The sequence below is a fragment of the Rhinichthys klamathensis genome, unplaced genomic scaffold (assembly GCF_029890125.1).
Source record: "Rhinichthys klamathensis goyatoka isolate OS25496 unplaced genomic scaffold, OSU_Roscu_1.1 h1tg000127l_1, whole genome shotgun sequence".
In the NCBI taxonomy this organism is placed as follows: Eukaryota; Metazoa; Chordata; class Actinopteri; order Cypriniformes; family Leuciscidae; genus Rhinichthys; species Rhinichthys klamathensis.
The window spans coordinates 5,336,819-5,356,637 of NW_026606664.1; the positions used below are offsets into that span (position 1 = coordinate 5,336,819).

Below are 19,819 nucleotides of genomic sequence, written 5' to 3' on the forward strand. Positions count from 1 at the left end.
ATAAACTTCAGTGTTTATTTTTGTGCAACATGGACTTAAATTTTTAATTTGTGTGACTTTACCAAAGCATTTGATTTGTAGCCATATGTATTCCTTCAGTTGCGAGCCTGTGCGCTTTACCCTGACGTTTCATGGTTAGGCCCGGCAGGTGCGCACGGACTGGGTTCGGTAATGAAAGGCTTTCAATGACCAAAAAATAATTCAGACTGACAAAATAATAAAAATTACATTCTTCTTCTTTTAAATAATAATGACATTCTTCTTCTAAATAACAATAAGCGTCATTAATAATAAAAATCATAAATGGTAATGGTAAATGGTAGGCCTAATAATAAGAACAATATTACAAATTGTCATGCAATTATTAATGTGAATGAATGGTACTCCACATCACATCATCATCATCACTATTGTACACTATTGTAGGTCATTTCGGCTCCACGTCGGAGAAGTTTCTCTTCTGTGCCGTCTTCCGTGTGTACATGGCGTAAAATGAGGGCGTGGGGGAAGCGGAGACTTGAATATATAGGGGCGTGTTATTCTAATGACGATCGTTTTTCAGCCGCGGGATTTATCAAGGGCAGGTATTGCGTACACCTGGATTTCAAAGGTACGCACAGCTTCATAAATCAGGCGGTGAGAGGAGTGTAAGCATAATCTTACGCCAACATATACACCCGTTTCTACGCAAGAATGATAAATGAGGGCCATTGTCTCTAATAAAATAATGCTTCACACAAAATTAGATTTTAACAAAATAGAAGTTTCTGTTTTAAACTGAGTTGCTTTGAGTTTAAAAGAGAAATAAACTGTTTTCAAGTAGAAATAAAATTCTTTGTTTTTGTCCTAGAAAATATTCAAAAAAAAAAAAACTGCATTGATAGGATATGCATCTATACATTATTAATGTATGTTGTCATGTTGTTCCAAATCCAAGTCATGCCGTTTATTTTGTGGAATGCAAAAGATGTCGTCCAAGCTGCTCTTTTCCATGTTGAATATTTTATTTCAGTTAAAGCTGCAGTCCGCAGTTTTTCCTCTTTGTCGCCTTCTCTGTTCGAAATTTGCAATTGCAGTCATTCGCGGAATTATCAACTTTACGTGAGTTGTACTTCGACACGGCACAGCGCGGATGAACACAATGTTTCAGGAGAGTGTGCAGCTGTCAGTCACCGCGCCGGTGTGGATACTGTCACTCAGAATCACAGATTATTCTTTTTGGAAGTATGACCAACATAATAATTTTCACCGGAAAATGTCATCTGAACAAGTAAGAAACATCCAATTTTGTTCTGGTTCTGACATTGCAGTAAATCGCGCTGATTAAATCTAACAATCGCTTATCATATGACGCAAAACCGTGCAAATTATACTTTGTTCTCAAATTGTTAATGTTAACAACGTCAGCATTGCGTGACAACATGTAATGTCCTTCCGATATGTATCCTTGTTTTCGCATGGGCCGGTTGCAGTCTCTTTTTTTTCTGTAGCCACTCCGAAGTCCGAACGAAGTCTTTTGCATTTACTGCGAGTGAATCTCCAGTTGTCACTGGTGATTGTCCTTTGAACCTTTCTGGATCCGCCATCAAATTGATAAGTTTAATTATATCAAGTGCTGTGAGAAAAGGCTATAAATCTCCACCTCCAACATCCTCACACGCTATATAGCCTACTAGCCGAGACTCCTTCTTTATGTATACAGATGTGACGTAATGACGCAAAGACATGCTCGAATCTCCCGCAGAAATCCACCAGTACCACTGAAATTAAAAACAATTATTACAAGCTACCGTTTTGAATCGAGCTAAGGCAAGCAGATCGTTTTGAACACTGACTGGTTATGTATTTTCTCAAATATGTATTTTGGATCATTTTTAACCCCAAAAAGTTACGGACTGCAGCTTTAAATACAATTTCAGTAGATTATAGTAGATTGTCCAGTTATAAAAAATACATTATTGCACATCATTACATATTCTATAGTACACCCTAGAAATCATATCCAAAGCAACCTTTTTGCTTTTTACTGAAACCAATGATCACATTCAATAAGAAAGTAAGAAAAGATTTCCAGATATGGAAAAATTTCATACATAATTTTCTCTATATGTAACACTCTACTAAACTCAAATTTTGGTACAAACTCCAGGTCTTCAGCTTGTGTCCTTTGCTACTGTTATACTCTATTGAATTGTCTATATTTAGCATATCACGAAAGTTAAGGAATCTGTCAAGCTCCGAAAAGGACAAAAAAAAAATCACCATAAAAGTATTTCAAATGACTCGTTTCTCTATACAAGGCCTTTTTCTGATAGCTTTGTGTGAGGAAAAGACTGAAATTATTTCTTTGTTATTTCTTGAAAATCTTGCCATGGAGCCATGGTCACCATCCACTTTTATTATAAGGCAGCTTGGACATTTTACATAAAATATCCCTTTGTGTTCCACAGAAGAAGAAGAAAAAAAGAAAATAGGTTGAGTAAATTATTAATTTTCTATTCCTTTATCTCCAGTTTTATATAGCATTTCCTTTTGTAGACACCATAAATGGTTGTAAGACCGTTGCTCTTGAATTTAAGGCCGATATTGGCTTTGCTTTTGTTTATCATTCCCGGAGTGTGTGTGTGTACTGTGATTATGACTGCACTCGTGCAGCCGCTGCCTCGCCAGCCCACTCGCCCAGCTTGTCTGCCCCTGCAAAACGACACTAGGCCTGAGGATGAAGTATGAGACTTTGGCACCATATTTCACACTTGCTGTGGCAGGCCTGAAGGATGGATCATTAGACGTTTGCCTCCCTTTTCCCTCCACTCTATCTTTCTCTCTCTCACTTCAGCCTGCTCCCACTTACACCTCCTCTTTCTCTCTCCCTACTTTATCTGCTCCCTTCCCTCCCCCTCGAGCTTAGTAATGGCAGCCAAATACACATACTGTATGCGCTATCTACATTGAGAGAGAGAGAGAGAGATAGACTCCCGTGGGAGGACTGTGTTGTGGCTATACTGTAAGATCCCTCGCATTCATAGGTCTGAGAGCGGCAACACGGAGGATTGGTTTTTGCATTCCACACACCACAAAAATGGATTTATTTGACTTTTTTGTGCATGTGTCTTGTCATGTTAGTTATTTCTCGCTATGCGCTTCCCCTTTTCTCTTTTTAAAATGACAGAATTTCTCCGTCTCTTTCACGCCATATTTTTCCGTGCATTATTTGATCCCCGGTTTGAATCACCGAGACACACGTCTTTTGTGCAACGGTGCAACCTTGCCATTCGTTGATAGTTTTGATGTGCTGTATACGGGGTCTGTGCTTTCAGGGCAGGGTGATATTTTCTGACTGACATATAATACAGTCTTATTTTACACATACAGTAGGCATATGCTGCACTCATTAAAAGGATTTAATGCTGGCCTTTCCCGAATAAGCAGCTTGTGTTGGAGCGGGAAGGAAGCAAGTGGCCGTTAAAGCCTCATATTTACAGCAACACATCCTTCCCTAAATCTTGCTCTTCGGGCATCTATGCGTTTATCTCGGTCTGTTTGCTTATGTTCACACATGACAGAGCTAAGAGTGAGAAGACAAAAGTGCTGGCATGTGCTTAATTCTCAGCTGTGCATGTGTTTTTGTGTGCGTGGATAAGGGTCCATACAGTTAATAACCACTGTAAACAAACATGCAGGATGAGATTGAATCTGACTGTAACTCCTTGACACCTCCTGCTCCCAGGAGCACCTCCCATGATGAAACTCCTCCTGCTCAGGATTTGTCAGCAGCGTTATTAAAATCACTACAGCCCAGTCGGATAAACTTATTGATAAAACTAATGTACCAGATCTGCCTTAATTGAACTGCAGAGATAAGTCAGCTTATCTTTCATGTTGTACCTTAAAGTGTCAGGCCTTGAGGCAAAATTGTTCGATAGGGTGTAAAACAATGACAGAGTAATATTTTGGTCCGGTGTTATAAATATTTTTGAGATACAGTCGCGGTCGTGATTCTGATCTGATTCTACACCTCTTATGTCTTTGCTTATCTTGCACCGAAGGTAAATGGACAGCTTGAGATTTGAAGGTGTGTGTGTGTCTTTGAAAACCCTAAATTATTATCCCCACGAAGATGGCAATATCCGAAATAATGGTCCTTGTGGTAACATTTTTGGTCCCTATGCGGAAAACGGCTTTATAAATCATACGAAGTGATGTTATTTGAAAATATGAAAATGCATACAGTTTTCTGTGATGGGTAGTGTTAGTGTAAGGGGATAGAATATACAGTTTGTACAGTATAAAAATCATTATGTCTATGGAAAGTCCCCATAAAACATGAAAACAACATGCGTTTTTTCTTCTTATTTTCTTCTTCTTCTTCCTTCTTTTTTTAAAAGCTTGGGTGCATCTAAATCTTACTTGGTGCTTGATTTTTCATGGAATTGGTGTTTACTGTGGACATGAATCTGTAATGGAGCAATTTATTAAACACTTCTCTCATATAAAAGGGGGTTCTTGTTTACATTGTTAGCAAATAGTTTAATCGTAATGACTATTTGCACAACGTGTAAACAGCACTGTGCAGCTATTTGCGCCCCAGTAGTCTGGTGGAAACAGAACTATGAATAAATATACTTAAGATGTCAGAGAAGTGGCCTTGATTTTTTTTTTTTTCTCAAATCAGTGGATTTGAACAACTTGTGACTTGTTCGAATCCATCTTCTCTTAAGACTCCACTCTTAATGTCTTTATTATTAAAAAGGAAAATAAATAAATGTAATGAAATTAATTAAATGCAAATAAGTTACTCTCGTGATAAAGTATTTAAGATTTTAAACTATATAAATTAATACAATAATTAATAATAATAACAAACTATTAATGTAGGTTATATGCATAAGTTATTAAACTATGTAAGTATACTAGTCAGTAAACATGTAAGTTATTATATTACTTAATAGTATGTTATACAGCATTTAATATCATATGTATATTTACACAAACACATACATATACATACTGTACATATACTCACAAATAGTATACATTATATTATTATCATTATTATTACTATATGCTTTTAATAATGGTGTATATTTCTTGACAGTATGCAAATAGTGTACATTACTATTCAAAAGTTTGCTGTCTGTAATAATTTTTTTTCCTTTTATGCTCAAAGGCTGCATTTATTTGGTCAAAAATACAGTAAAAAACACAGTAATATTGTGATATAATAAACTGTGTTCTATTTTAAAATGTAATTTATTCCTTGATGGCAAAGCTGAATTTTCAGCATCATTACTCCAGTCTTCTGTGTCACATTATCCTTCAGAAATCATTCTTTTTTTTTTTTTTTTTTTGCTGCTCAAGAAACATTTTCTTATTATTATCAATGTTAAATGTTGTTCCGCTTAATATTTTTGGGGAAACCATGATTAATAGAAAGTTCAAAAGAACAGCAAATCTTTTGTAAAATTATGAATTTCTTTACTGTCACTTGACAAATGTATTGTTTCCTTGCTGAATAAATAAAAATTAATGAATTATTATGTTTTACAAATCCCTTGACTTTTAAATAGTAATGTGTGCTATTAAATATATTTGAGGTCTACCAGTATGTATACTACTTAGTATACATCACCTCTGCCTAGTCACTGTCTTGCCTCTGTATCATCAATGTGTCATATTACTGACGATAGCTCTGGTTTGCTTGTACTAACACCATATGATTTTTCTGTCTTGGGTTTCCAGTTCTGGTGCTGCTGATTGTAACAATGAGGAGGCGGAAGAAGGAACCTCTGATCCTGGACGAAGACCGGGATGTGCGGGAAAACATTGTGCGCTACGACGATGAAGGTGGAGGTGAGGAAGACACAGAGGCATTTGACATGGTGGCACTGCGAAACCTCAACGTAGTGAGGGACAGCAAAGCCCGCCGAGACGTCACCCCGGAAGTGCCCACCCTTTACTGCTCCCGCCCTCCTCCTTACAAAATCACTCCCGACAACGGGATCTTCCGGGAATTTATATGGGACCGTCTGAAGGACGCTGACGTCGATCCTTCAGCACCTCCCTATGACTCCCTGCAGACGTATGCTTTCGAGGGCAGCGGCTCTGTGGCTGATTCCCTCAGCTCCCTGGACTCCCTTAGCACAGACTCGGAGCAGAACTATGACTATCTGAGCGACTGGGGACCTCGCTTCAGGAAGCTAGCCGACCTGTACAGTCACGGCGACAGCAGCAATATATTCTCCTCCTAGCCGGGATTAAAATTACTGCCAAGGTCTGCTCAATCAAGGGCATAATGGAAATGAACAATGATCATGAGAATACAACTGACTCATTGATGCTTGACAGAGGAGGAGAGCAAAAAAAAGGAACATTCAATGCGCAGGGGGGAGATTTATCTGCAGAGAGCAGCAGTTTTGATAACGAATAGACTGTGGAGATTCGATTCGGAAGCACTTCTATTTAAATTACAGTTAGATGCCAAGTCTGGACTTGGGATGTAGTTGCAAGCGCCCAAAGAGCGATCTTCAGGCCCAAGAGAATAATGGACGGTGGACCACTGCGCCATGCGAGCTGGTCCAGGAATACCAATTTTTTCTAAGAGACATTTGAAGTGCTCTCCCCATGGTTATAAATGAGATCAGTGCCATCCAGCTAGCCATATAGCAGTGATGCTCAAAAGATCAATGTTTCTGTTCTATCAGATGTTTCTATGACTCATAGGTTCTTAAAAAAAAAAAATCAATATGAATTCAGCAGTCGAGAACACGATATCTTTTCCGAACGCATTGCCCAGCGAGGATCTGCAGCTGTTGCTTTGTAAAATATCCGTTATGCATAACTTCACGTCTGTTATCAGGCCTTAGTTCCATGAGAAAATTTGGGCCGAGGCGTATCGCTATCACAACTTCTGAAGTATCCTGCAGTAACGCCGACCAAAATACAAGTCAAACTCGTAGTGAATAGACTTTGATGTATCGAGCAGGACAGGCCAGAGTGGATTTAATCATTGAAAATGTATAGTACTTGCCTTTCAGTTGATGCTGTCAACCTGAGTTATTTTGAGATGTTATTTTGTAAGTTTGTAGAGAGAACCCTTACGACAGCGAGCGTTTGAAGGGGAGTCTTTTGTATTAAGCATATTCCTTTCTCGAAAACCTCAGTCTCAGTGGAGAAACTCTAAGCGGCAAAATGTTTTTGTAGTGCTCTATGCTGTCCCGTGTACAGTTTTTTTTTTTTCTTTTTTTTTTTTTCTTTTTTTTTTTGCAGTGGTTCTTGCTGACTATCTTGTGAGAGCTGTTTGTTTTAAAGCAGGCCTGTTGTTTATATGAGTCTGAGTTGCAAAGTGTAAGGGAAAAAAAGAATGTAAAGACATTATCCTAAATAATATCTGGCGACGTGTGAAACGGTGTATAACATACGGACAACACAGACCTTACTACTACAGTATATTCAATGTTTAGCTATTGTCCGACAGGTTATTAATGGTTTTGAATTGTAATGATATGAAATGACAGTAACACATTCTAAAACTGGGAAGACATTTTGTACAGATTTTTGTAATAAAGCACACAAATTGCAGCACACAGTGTGGCCATTTCCTGACGACTGCTTTCATTCATTCGGACATCCCGACGGTGCATATTTTGATGTGGAGATCTTACTGCTGAATTGGCTGCTTTTGTTTGTGGAACAGGCTGGTTTGCACACAGACATGATATGTAATCAAGGCTAGCAGAGAGAGCCAACAGGGCTTCGAGTTTGATAAATGACACGAAGCTTGTCAGAGCATTTAAAAGGCCTCAGCTAAATTAGCCTCCGAAAGAGGAGATTGATGATTCAGTTAGTGAACACAAGCATACATCCAGAAATACGATCAAGCGTCTAAGCACGGGCAGACTGGGTGTGCGACGACACAGTCGGACGTGAAGCTTAGCCTATAAATTGTCTCACCCGGGCTAGATAGATCTCTCCAATGAGCCTAGTCTCGCTGTCGGACTCGTACACAGCTTGACGTGTTAGGATGGCAGTCTTTCCACGAACGCCTGTTGCAGCCTGGCCTGCGCTATCACAGTGTGAGATAGCTGTGATCTGTTCTGAGTCATGAAACATGTTCCATTTTAGTTTCTTCCCCAACAACTTCTGCCACTCAGAAAGATGCTGTAAACTGTTTTTCAGATGGCGTTTGGAGATTGAATCTCAGTGTCCAAACTATACACGCTTTTAATTTGTCAGTTTGTTTGCGTGCTCATTATCAACTGCTAAGCAGGGCTGAGCTTGGTTAGTACCTGGATGGGAGACCTCCTGAGAAAAACCAGGTTGCTGCTGGAAGAGGTGTTAGTGAGGCCAGTAGGGGGCGCTCACCCTGTGGTCTGTGTGGGTCCTAACACCCCAGTATAGTGACGGGGACACTATACTGTCAAAGAGCACCGTCCTTCGGATGAGACGATAAACCGAGGTCCTGACTCTCTGTGGTCATTAAAAATCCTAGGATGTCTTTCGAAAGACTAGGGGTGTAACCCCGGCATCCTGGCCAAATTTGCCCAGTGGCCTCTGTCCATCATGGCCTCCTAATAATCCCCATATATATATATATACACACTGATTGGCTTCATCACTCTGTCTCCTCTCCACCAGTAAGCTGGTGTGTGGTGAGCGTTCTGGCGCTCTATGGCTGCCGTCGCATCATCCAAGTGGATGCTGCACATTGGTGGAGGTTGAGGAGATTCCCCCTTCCATGTGAAGCGCTTTGAGTGCCTAGAAAAGCACTATATAAATGTAATGAATTATTATTATTATTATGATTATTAACTGGTTGTGCCTGTCAAAATCTGGGATATTTTGTGTCTTGTTCAGTCGTTGTGATTATAAAGTGATCATGTTACGCCATCGATAATGGATTTGGCTTTCAACGCAAGTGATAACTTGTCATTTTGTTTGTTTATCTGACTAAGGGTAATAAAGACTGAGAATGCTGTCTGTGATCATTAGAGAGAAGCTGCTATCAGAAAGCAAATGTAATTATTTGTTAACTGGCTCACTAAATGAAAACTAAAAGGGCAATTGAAATCTCGTTTGACTTGGCACTAAGTAATAATAAATACAGTTTTAATTAAGCAAGTCACTGCAGCGAGCAGATAATGCAAACAAAGGAGGATAGGGTCACCCCATCATTGTTCTTTTTACAGATATCAGACTCTATAACACATATATCAAAGGGACTGAAAATCAATGTCGCTTTTTCTTTTCATGAGTTTGATTCTGTTTACTTTACTTTTACAAGCTGGTCACTGTTTGCTTTGGGATTATGGACGTTATTAGGAAATGATCTCATAAGACACTTGAAAGGAATGCTGGGCTTGTTACAAGTGGCTTAATAAAACAAACTGGTCCTCTTTTCAAAAGATAGATCATTCATTCACTTCTTCAAGATCTCTAGCAGACCTTCATAATTTATTCAGAATAATTATAAGAACAGCTCTGAATAGAAAGCTCATCCTGTCCTCTGTTTCTTTTTTATTTATTTCACATTGAGTCATGTCTTTACTTAATGACTTCACATTCATGCTTGTCTAAGTGGCCTTTCCTTTTTGAACCGAGGTGGAGAATGCTTAGCATTAGTATGGCTGACAATCAATGCAACAGCTTCTTCTCAAAGACCTGATGTACAGAGGCATGTTTTTTTTAAAGGAAACCACTACAATTTATATGCATAATTTCTAATTAAATAATATATATTGTTTCAATGTGAGTACAGTGCGAGGTCATTTCAGCTGCTCAGCTTCTAAGTGATTGAAAAGTGTGATAATGAGAGCTTCAGTCCAACAACTGATTACCTAGAATTAATATGACTTGTAAAATGATTTTAATACCATAAAAGTAGTTACTACATTCCCTTCCGTTGATTAAGGTAATTTAAAAAACAGTTCTGAAATGGCACTTATACCATTAAATGTATTGAGCAGCACAATTTCTTTCTGAGATTTTTTTCTTACAAAACATAATGTTTGTGAGGGGCATATCGACGGATATGCTCTCTTCCTGTAGCCAATAGTGCAACAGTGCTCTGCCACTTCTTCACTGGCCCTAGTTCTGGATGTATTTTTCCATAAGGAAAGTATTTGTTTAATAGTTATAAGCCATGAATAAAACCAACCAGCAATGGGGTTAATTAAAACAATACAAACTTTGATTTATACAAAAAAAATCTGACAATTTGTATGTTTGTATAGTTTCATACTTTTTATTTTATTTATTTTTTTACTTTTTTTTATCAAAATGACATGCGTAACTGCAACTTCTGGTGAAAACGTCCGAACTTATCCAATCTGCTTAAACACAGCTGTGCAAGCTTGCATTCATTTGCCTCTATTTTTGAGTGCAATGCCCATATCTCAAAATCCCATCAACAACCGATGCATAGAACAAATTCCCGTCCTTTAGTTTTTCTTTTTCGATAAGCTGTTACACTCGAATGTACGAGAGAGAAAAAATGCAAGAAAACATCTGTCCCTACTTCAGAATCATGGGTAATCGCTGAACACGATTATTTCAAAAATAAGTTGAAATAATTTGGGTTATTGGCTTCAACAAAAACATATTCCATCAACTAACAACCTTGTAGATCACAGTTGTAGGTCTGTCTTTTACTGTTTATAAGTTACTGTTCAAACAATTCCCCTATGGAGAAAATGAATGGGGTTTTTACTTCCGGAACACGACTGATGCTCCATGGGCTTAAGTTATGTCAGCCATGAACCATAGTTCATGTCAGAATACAGTATGTAGCCTAGTATAGAGAATTATTATTTGTCAAGAATGTCATGTACAGGTATCAGAGAATGAATCGCCACGACATAATCCTTAAAACATACTGAAGATACGACAAAGGTCACAGATGCATGAGAGATATAGCCTATGTCTCTGAGAACCTCATGTATTTAATAAAGATGCAAATTGGACAAATGCTAATTTTAGGTGTACACTAGACCACTCCAAAGTGTAAGACTGGAAAACTGGAAACTGGTTGAAGAGATAGACCACTGGTCTACGAGACGAAGGACCTTGGCAAATTAACATTTGAACTCTCACACACACACTTCTTCCCCGCATCCCCTACTCTTTCAGAGATCACCCAAACTCAAATGGTGTAAAAATGATTCGTTTTGATTTCTTGGGTTCTTTTAAGGTGCCTGGACTCAGTTGAACTTGGAACTGAAAGAGCACAGCTATCAGCAGCACGTCATCTTCATGCAAATCACTACTTGCGAGGTGTTTGCAGCCTGTGAGTCAAGCCACCTCAGCTTTCCAACTCGATGCCCTCTCAGATTTTAAATCAGTTTGACAGACACAAATGTCAGAGACAGAGCTCAGCAATATTGATTAGAATTGTCTGTTCTTGCTTGACTGAAATATGACGGCTTCGGGCGTTCCGTGAAAAATTGCGGTCCATTTAGAAAATTAACAGCATTAATAAAGTCTCCTTAACACAACAGAATACCCGAATCTTGCTTATACGGTTCCCATGAAACACTTATAAAGCTCACGCTTTGGATTTACAGCTTTCATTACAGTAACGAGATGTTAGTGTGTGTGTTAATATATTGCCGGCTTCTCCTCAGCGGCCCTCGTTGCATGTCCACTACGGCACGAGCGCTGCCAACGACACTCACTACGCCATCGATTTTCTCTCTAAATTAAATATACGATTTTATGCATTTAACAAGATTGCTTCAAGAAAAATCCAATTACCTCTTCAAGCCAGTAGAAAACTCATTAAAAGAGCCAGGATAATTATGCAAGCAAGCAATGGCACTTTAAACCAAGGGAAAGGCGGATTTGGAAATGTTACAAAACATTTGGGATCCGGGATGAGTTTTCAACTCGCGTAATATTATTAGAAGATGTTATAATAACAACATAATAAGAGCAATATGCAGAGCAAAGAAAAGGTCTCTACTAATGGTGTTCTGATCAATAATTTTAAAGAGCACGTCTTGGATCTGTATTCACAATCAGGCACATCTAATGTCGGCCAAATGCAGAGCTGTCTGGTGAAGACTTCTGTTTTCAAGTTGCATGTTAACATTCGCAGGGGTTTGGGGGTTTGTGGGGTTTGGGGGAATGAATATTTAGTCTCTGTGAGATTTTATATTTTTCAACTCATGAACTGTTTGAAGCCATCAACATTGAGTGGCTATTCTGTGCCAAGATATTTTATCTACAGTATTTGTGCAATTCTTGCTAATTTCCAAACCAGTGATTTGTAATTAAAATGATTAAGACCATTAAAAGACCACTAAATATTTCGGCATTGTTGGCCTTTTTTTTTTTTTTGCCCAGAAGTGAAGTATGCTGAAGTGCATGCACATATCTTCACATTGCTGAGTGTGCCTTTTATTTGCTTTGAACTGACCTTGAGATGACTATGATGCTCTGCTTTGAAGTGTTGATTCTGTCAAAATACACACACACAAAAACCTCTCCTTTCTATTGCTCCCTCTCTCTCGCTCGCTCGCTTTGTTTATATGTGCTTTGCAGAAGTCTTCAGTATACAGTATAAATTACAACATTGTTGAATACTAAAAACAACTTTGAAGGAACTTTGCTGTTTAATATTTTATAAAAACGCACATTTTACCCTTTGATGCACAAGCTATGGATACCCCTTCTAATGGGTCTAAAAAGACCTGTATTCATTTTTTCTGTTATTTCATGCATGGCTTGACATTTTTTTGTTTCACCTTTTGAAATCACTTTATTTGAGCATTTAATATTTCATGATCTATAAATTTCATGATTTATGAATATTCAACATATCTTGTTTTCAATTATCACAAATTCATATTTTAATATTTCCTGGGTTTTGTGTTAATACATCAAGTTTACACACATGGGTCTAAAATGACCCATCTATGCAAGCGTGATAAAACAAAAGAATAAAGAAAACTTTTTGTTAAAATAACCAATGTCACAGTTGTTTAGATCAACACATTAACTCTAACACTTGAAATATGTTTATTGGCCACTTTGTCACACATAACACACAACCGATAACACTGAAATTGAACTGTAGTGTAGTGCAACTGTAGGGGGATCTCCCCACCACCAATGTGCAGCATCCACCAAGATGATGCGACAGCAGCCATAGTGCACCAGAACGCCACCACACGACGGCTTATGTAACCGATAGCATTGATTTATGACCACAAATAAAAATGTAAATGGAGGAACAAGGTTTCTGCCCACAGCGACAATATATACTTGTATATAAAACTTTCTATTGCAACTTTTATTTTGTTGACCTAGCTAACATTAAATAAAATAGAATATGTCGACCGCAAGCTAGCTAATAGTATTGGACATGTTTCTCTTTTGCACTAGTAATGGATTTCAAGGTCAAGGTAACCTTAGCCTAAACGTTCAAATATTAGGCTATATCTAGATGTCTTTCACAAAATATCAAATATTTTCTGTGACAAACTTACATGCATGAAATACACAAAAGCAGCCGTGCTGAATTGTGAAATGTGTGGCAGGTGAATAGTTTTCTGCAGTAAATATATTTATACTATTTATAAATATCAAAGGTTCCTATATGGGTCATTTTTGACCCATGTGTAAAATTGATTTAGAAATACAAAAACCGTGTTTGTTTATAAAGTAAGAAAGGAAAAATAAACCTAATGATTTGTGGAAATCAAAAACAAGATATTTAATGAAATGATAAAATTTCATTAAATACATGGGTTAATACATGATAAAATACATTTATTTGAAATATTCAGGAAAGAAACATGAATACGGGTCATTTTAGACCCATCTTGCGCATTTTGTGCATCTTGCACAAAAACGATTTTTATTCGAAAAGTAAGAAAGGAAACATTTAAATAAGGATTTGTAATGATCTAAAAAAAGTTAATTGAGGAATACCTGGAATACTGAATGATGAAATTAATTTCTTGCAAAGATATAGAAAATGAAAACTCAGTCGGGTCTATTTAGACCCATGTTGTGCATCAAAGGATTAAAAGATACTTTTGCAGCCAATGACAGCTGCGTGCACGCAGTTCAAAAGCTGTTTCAGTCTTTCTTACGGCCAGATATGCTTGTTCAAATTATTTGAATGGTGCTTGTGCTCTGCAATTTTCAAGTAGCGTGACAGAATCTCAATTGGAGTGAGATCAGGGCTTTGACTGGTCCATTTCAACATTTGAATTGTTTTGTTCTTAAGCCTCTCCAATGTTAATTTTGCCTTTTGTTTGTCCTGCTGAAATACGCTCTCACAAATTTATTTTAGCAGGGTAAAACATGCATTCCTCATTATATTTATTCTGCATTTTGCACCATCCATTGTTCTCTTTATTTCAACAAGATTCCAAGTCCTCAGTCTCTCAGCATGCACACTTCTCTGAAGGTATAGTGCTTCTGAAGGTGTGGGCAGTGTTAGATTAGCACCACACGCATCGCTTACAATTTCGGCTGAAAAGCTCTATTTTGGTGTGATCTAACCATGAAATCTTTTTACACTTTTTTATATTATGCCTTTAGACAATCTCCAGACGTGGTGCTCAATGGTTCCTTTTGTGCCTCGTTATACAATCCAGCGTTATGCAGATTTATACTGTAGGATTGGCTAGTGCATTGAATAGTGCACCTTGACTCCATTCAGAGCTACTGAAATATGTTCATTCACAGTGGTTGGCCTCTCTGCGGCTTTTTACAATGTTTTATAACAAAAAATATAGTGTGTTTATGCAGTAGTCTTTTGCAATGTTTTCTGTACTATATATATATATATATATATATATATATCACTTTTTTTTTCATCACGTTAAAGCTGAGATAATATGCCGTTATTGGCAGAGTTATCTATTTTTCAGTGTGCAGCTGGCAGTCTTACTGCATCCTTTAGATGAATAAATAAGATATCATGCGTCTCTGGAAATGTTTTAAAGTTATTGACTGTTTTATTTATTTTTACATTAAATATATTTAACAGTGTGAATCAAAACTAAAAATCGTCCCAGAGCTGCTGTCAGTGCCTGTTATTAAGGCTTCAGCTACATTTGCACATTTCACATCTCACAAGAACAAAGTACAGCAGAATGCTGGGAGAAGTTCAAATTCTTGCATTTGCTTTAAAAATAGCAAATCATTAACGCACACTTCAATTTCGCAGGTTTACTCGAAAAAAAAAGAACAGCTATACTAGTTTTTGCCTTGCGGATACCTTCTTCTTTTTTTTCTCTCAGTCAATTGTTATGTTCAAAATAGGGTGCTTGAACAATGCTGGGGGAACTAGCCAATCAAGAGCAGGGGATACAGCTTGGGCGAGGGCACTTGCCCTCAGGGAAACCGAGAGCAATCAGACACACATAGAGCTATCAGAACCTCAATCTGCAGATTAGAACAGACAGGCCTCAGGCTCCACAACTTTAGGATAAGACAGACCCCTCTATACCTTTCTTAAGTGTCCGCAAATCAACTGTAAATTGCCACTCAGAAAATGAGTTCTCTAAACCACCCGAGCAAGGCTAGTTTTCGAACCTCGTAAACTCTTTCAATTATCTTTGGAGATAGGCCGCCAAGCTGTATGTCACAGTTGCAGAGTTTTGTGTTGGCTGGCAGAAAAACTTTTTTTATGAGGGGCAGCAGGCAGGAATGTCATATCTAGATCATGGTTCATCTGATGAGAGCTGTAAGAGGCTCTCAGTTAGATTTGAGTCTTAAGTGCTCTATCTGCTTTGATACTCTGTCATCATCTTTCAGCCAGATCTCTTCGCTTTCTTTCGGTTAAATGCTGCCACTTCATATCAAAAGCATGCCATTATATGATGCATCTTCTTGCATCTTCAAAGAGAGATGTTAAAAATGTGAAGTGCCATACCACAAAATGGACTTCTTTTGTGAAGAATACTGTTGGTAGGCCACTGGAAAATGTGAACATTGTCGTATACCACCTCGCGTTGTATGCAGAAGCTGAGGTGCAGTTGGTTCTTTTTCCTGGAACTAAAACACAGCCTGTCAGCACCATGTCTACTTTGTTTAAAATCGACTGACAGTTGGTGAATTGAGTTCTACCTGCTGTGTACCGCAAATCTTGATGGCCCCTGTGAAGTGTGAACTGAGCTGGGGCCCCTCCCACAAACATTGATGTCATGTATGAACGCTCCAACTTGGCGCATGACATCAATGAGGTGTAAAAGTATTGCTGATGGAGACAGTGATGTTATTTACTGCAATAATATTATTCATATATCATTTTTAATCATACACCGTTCAAAAGTTCAAGGTTGGTAAGATTTTGAAAGTATCGTAAGCTTATCAAGGATGCATTAAATTGACCAAAAATGCCATAAAATCAGTAATATTGCGAAATCATGTAAAATAACTTTTTAATAAACGTTACATTTATTCCTGTGATGCAAAGCTGAATTTTCAGCATCATTACAGTCTTCAGTGTCACATTCAGAAATCATTCTAATATGCTGATTTGATGCTCAAAAAACATTTCCTATTATTATCAATGTTGAAAACAGTTGTGCTGCTTAAGGAAACCATAATACCTTTCCCCATTCAATTCTTTGATTAATGGAAAGTTCAAAAGAACAGAAAATCTTTTGTAACATTATACATGTCTTTACTGGGACTTGCTGAATAAATATATTAATTCCTTCAGGAGTCATTCTAATACAAGAGAGAATAAACATTTCAAGAAACGTTTCTTATTATCAAAGCTGAAAACAGTTGTGCTGCTTAATATGTTTAATATTTATAACCATTATTAATTTTTTTCAGGCTTCTTTGATTAATAGAATGTTCAAAAGAACAGCATTTATTTGAAATAAAAGTATTTTGTAATAATGTGCTTTTGATCAATTTAATGCATCCTTGTTGAATACAATTTCTTTAAAAAAAACTTACTGACATCAAACTTTTGAACAGTGTATTAATACAATTAATTATGTAATAAAATAATAAGTTAAATTCATTTTAATAATGCATCTTTATTGTGTATATTTTGTGGTCACCAACATATTTTTATAGTTGTAATCTCTTTCTAGATTTCTGTCATTTAGATGTGCAAATCTATTGGGCTACAGCAAGTGTTTTGCAAGTTTATACATAATGATATTATATGATATATTTGTGTAATATGGTTAAATTTGCCTGTTCACAGGGTGGTTTCTACACTATAGATGCCAATGAGTATCATAATCAGATGCCAAAATTGTAATGATGCAGGGGGCGTTCTGCTGACTTTTGCATCTTCGTCCACAGGGACAACATCTCAAGGGCACAAGATATTTGTTAAACCGCGCTGGTAGCCAGGCGTTTGAATGCTGTACCGGAGGCTGGAACATTTCATGTAAATGAAGTTTGGAAAGAGATTGACCTGCATCCTTGATCACAGCGGCATCATTCATTCTGATTAGGGCACAGATCCACACGACTCATCTAGGCTGGTCTGATGGATTAGATGGCCAGACTGAAGCCTCCTACAGGAATTCAAAAACTCTTAGAGTTTAATCACCCTCAAAGCTGGAGGATGACAATATTTAAGAATGGACAAGCAACAGTAAACTGCATGCATGGCAACGTGATGCTAATATTTCTTAGATTTGTTGGATAAAATACATAAATGAAAAAGAGAAGCCTCTCAACTGTGATGCCATTTATGTCTCCTTCTAAACCTTACGTTGTATCTGCAGTGCAAATTACATTGTAAAAGAAAGAAACCCTCTGCAAAGTGACTTTGATTGGATCGCTATTGAAAAAAAAGCGAATGGTCCTTCATTAGCCCTCAGTGAGAATGAATATTGACTTTAATATACACTGTCAGTTTTTTTCAGTTCTTCTTAGTGCCTGTCATACTCAAGGGCTTTCTCACTGCTAATGCTGAGTAGCAGCAATCACCACCCTATTGTCTGCGAATGGCCTCCTCCTGTCGATGGACTGCAGCTCTGTTTATCATCCCTGAGCGGTTATATCCTCCTAACCCACCATACAGGATTATCACGGACATAGAATAGCTATAATCAGGTTAATCTGCGCATGGGGAGATAGTCTTAAGGCATGCGGCTGTGCTTGCGCTGGGTGAAATACAGCTGCGGTAACATGTTCAGACACAAGCCACATAAGTTCTGCCACATTAGTTGTCCTCTGTATGGAGCGTTGCCTCACATCAGTGTACTCGATGAGCCGTTGTCCCCACAATCAACATTCATATGGAACATTGTTGGCATTGGATGTAGGGGGGAAAAACTCTTGCTGACATGGAGAATGAATTCCACATCAGTTTCAGTGGTATGAACAAAAGGTGCAGAGGCAGAAAAGTCTGCTTTGAGATTGATCCTGTACTTTGTGTGTGTGTAGTGTAAGTCCTGAAGGATCTAAAGGTTCTGAGTTTCTTAAAAGTGATGCGTCTCTATAGCACGCATTATGTTTTATCATGTAATTTATATGCGAAAATGAGTTTTTACGTGCATATGATATGCAGTTTTCGCGTGCATTTGATACGCCATGCATTTGATATGCAGTTCATTTGCGTGTAATACACACGCACCCCACACCACTAATTATACCCAAACGTATAATACACACACACCCCACACCACTACTAAACCTACCCTAACCAACCCATGCGTATCCTATGCACGTAAAAACTCATTTTCGCGTATAAATTGCACGATAAACACACTGCATGCTATAGAGACGCATTTAGTGAGATCGGGTTGCAGCGTGTGTGTGTGTGCATTAAATTTATCAAAAGTGACTGTAAAGACATTTATAATGTTACAAAAAGATTTCTATTATAAAATAAACGCTGTTCTTTTCAACTTTCAAAAGATGTATCCACAAAAATATTAAGCAGCTCAACTGTTTTTATCACTGATAATAATAAGAAATGTTTCTTGAGCAGAAAATCGGCATATTAGAATGATTTCTGAAGGATCATGACACTGAAGACTTGAGTAATGATGCTGAAAATTTACAGGAATAAACTACACGATAAAATATGTTTAAAATAGAAAACATTGAAATAGTTTCTGGTTGGACCAAGTCAGGTTACACTTTATTTTGTCCACTTTAGACATTTTAAGTAACTTCCCAACTACATGTCAACTAACTGCCATTAGAGTATTAGAGATGACATTTACTTGTCAAAGAGATGACAAATTATTAGAGATGACAAAGTTACTTATAGCCTCCACCAATACTCTAATAAGATTTATATACAGTAGTTGCAACGTTAATTATAGTTGGTAGAATGTATGAAAGACCATCAAAATCAAGTGTTACTGTAGCGTGTGTGATAGTAGCAGGGCACGATCAAGATGAAGAAGAATAAATAACAGTCTTTATTAAATTTAATAAAGACTGTTAATTATTCTTCTTCATCTTGATCGTGCTCAAAAAAATGATATGTTGGCTTTACTTAACTTTTTTATGTAAACAGGTTCCACCGGTTCCACATAACTATGTTTCGTTAAACAAACATATTATGTTCATGTAACTTCAACATCATGGAATTTGGTCATTTTAAGCGACCCAATTAAACTCTGAGCTAAAGAGTTAATTAAGTGAATAACTGAGTGATGATTGAGCATTATTGAAGACACCTGATGTTAACAAGCAGAATCTCTGAAGGAGAAAACCGGAATGTTTAAGTCACCATTATGGAGATAAGTGTTTGTTTTAGTTGGGCTCTTGACCATTAACTTATTAACTTTAGATTTTGTTTGGTTGCTGTACATGAGTTATAACAGCCAGATGAACAATGAACTAAGGAGATCTGATGGTGTTGGTTGTGATTTAA

The 19,819-nt window shown here is 37.5% G+C and overlaps 1 protein-coding gene across 1 annotated transcript in view; it reads left to right on the forward strand.

Moving 5' to 3' along the window:
- Nucleotides 1-7,248, forward strand: part of cdh7a (cadherin 7a) — a 72,122-nt gene extending 64,874 nt beyond the window's left edge. Inside the window, exon 12 of the mRNA XM_056256641.1 lies at nt 5,740-7,248. Coding sequence (XP_056112616.1) covers nt 5,740-6,248 — 509 coding nt within the window. The 3' untranslated portion in view covers nt 6,249-7,248. The remainder of the gene's footprint in view (nt 1-5,739) is intronic.
- Nucleotides 7,249-19,819: the final 12,571 nt, after the last annotated feature.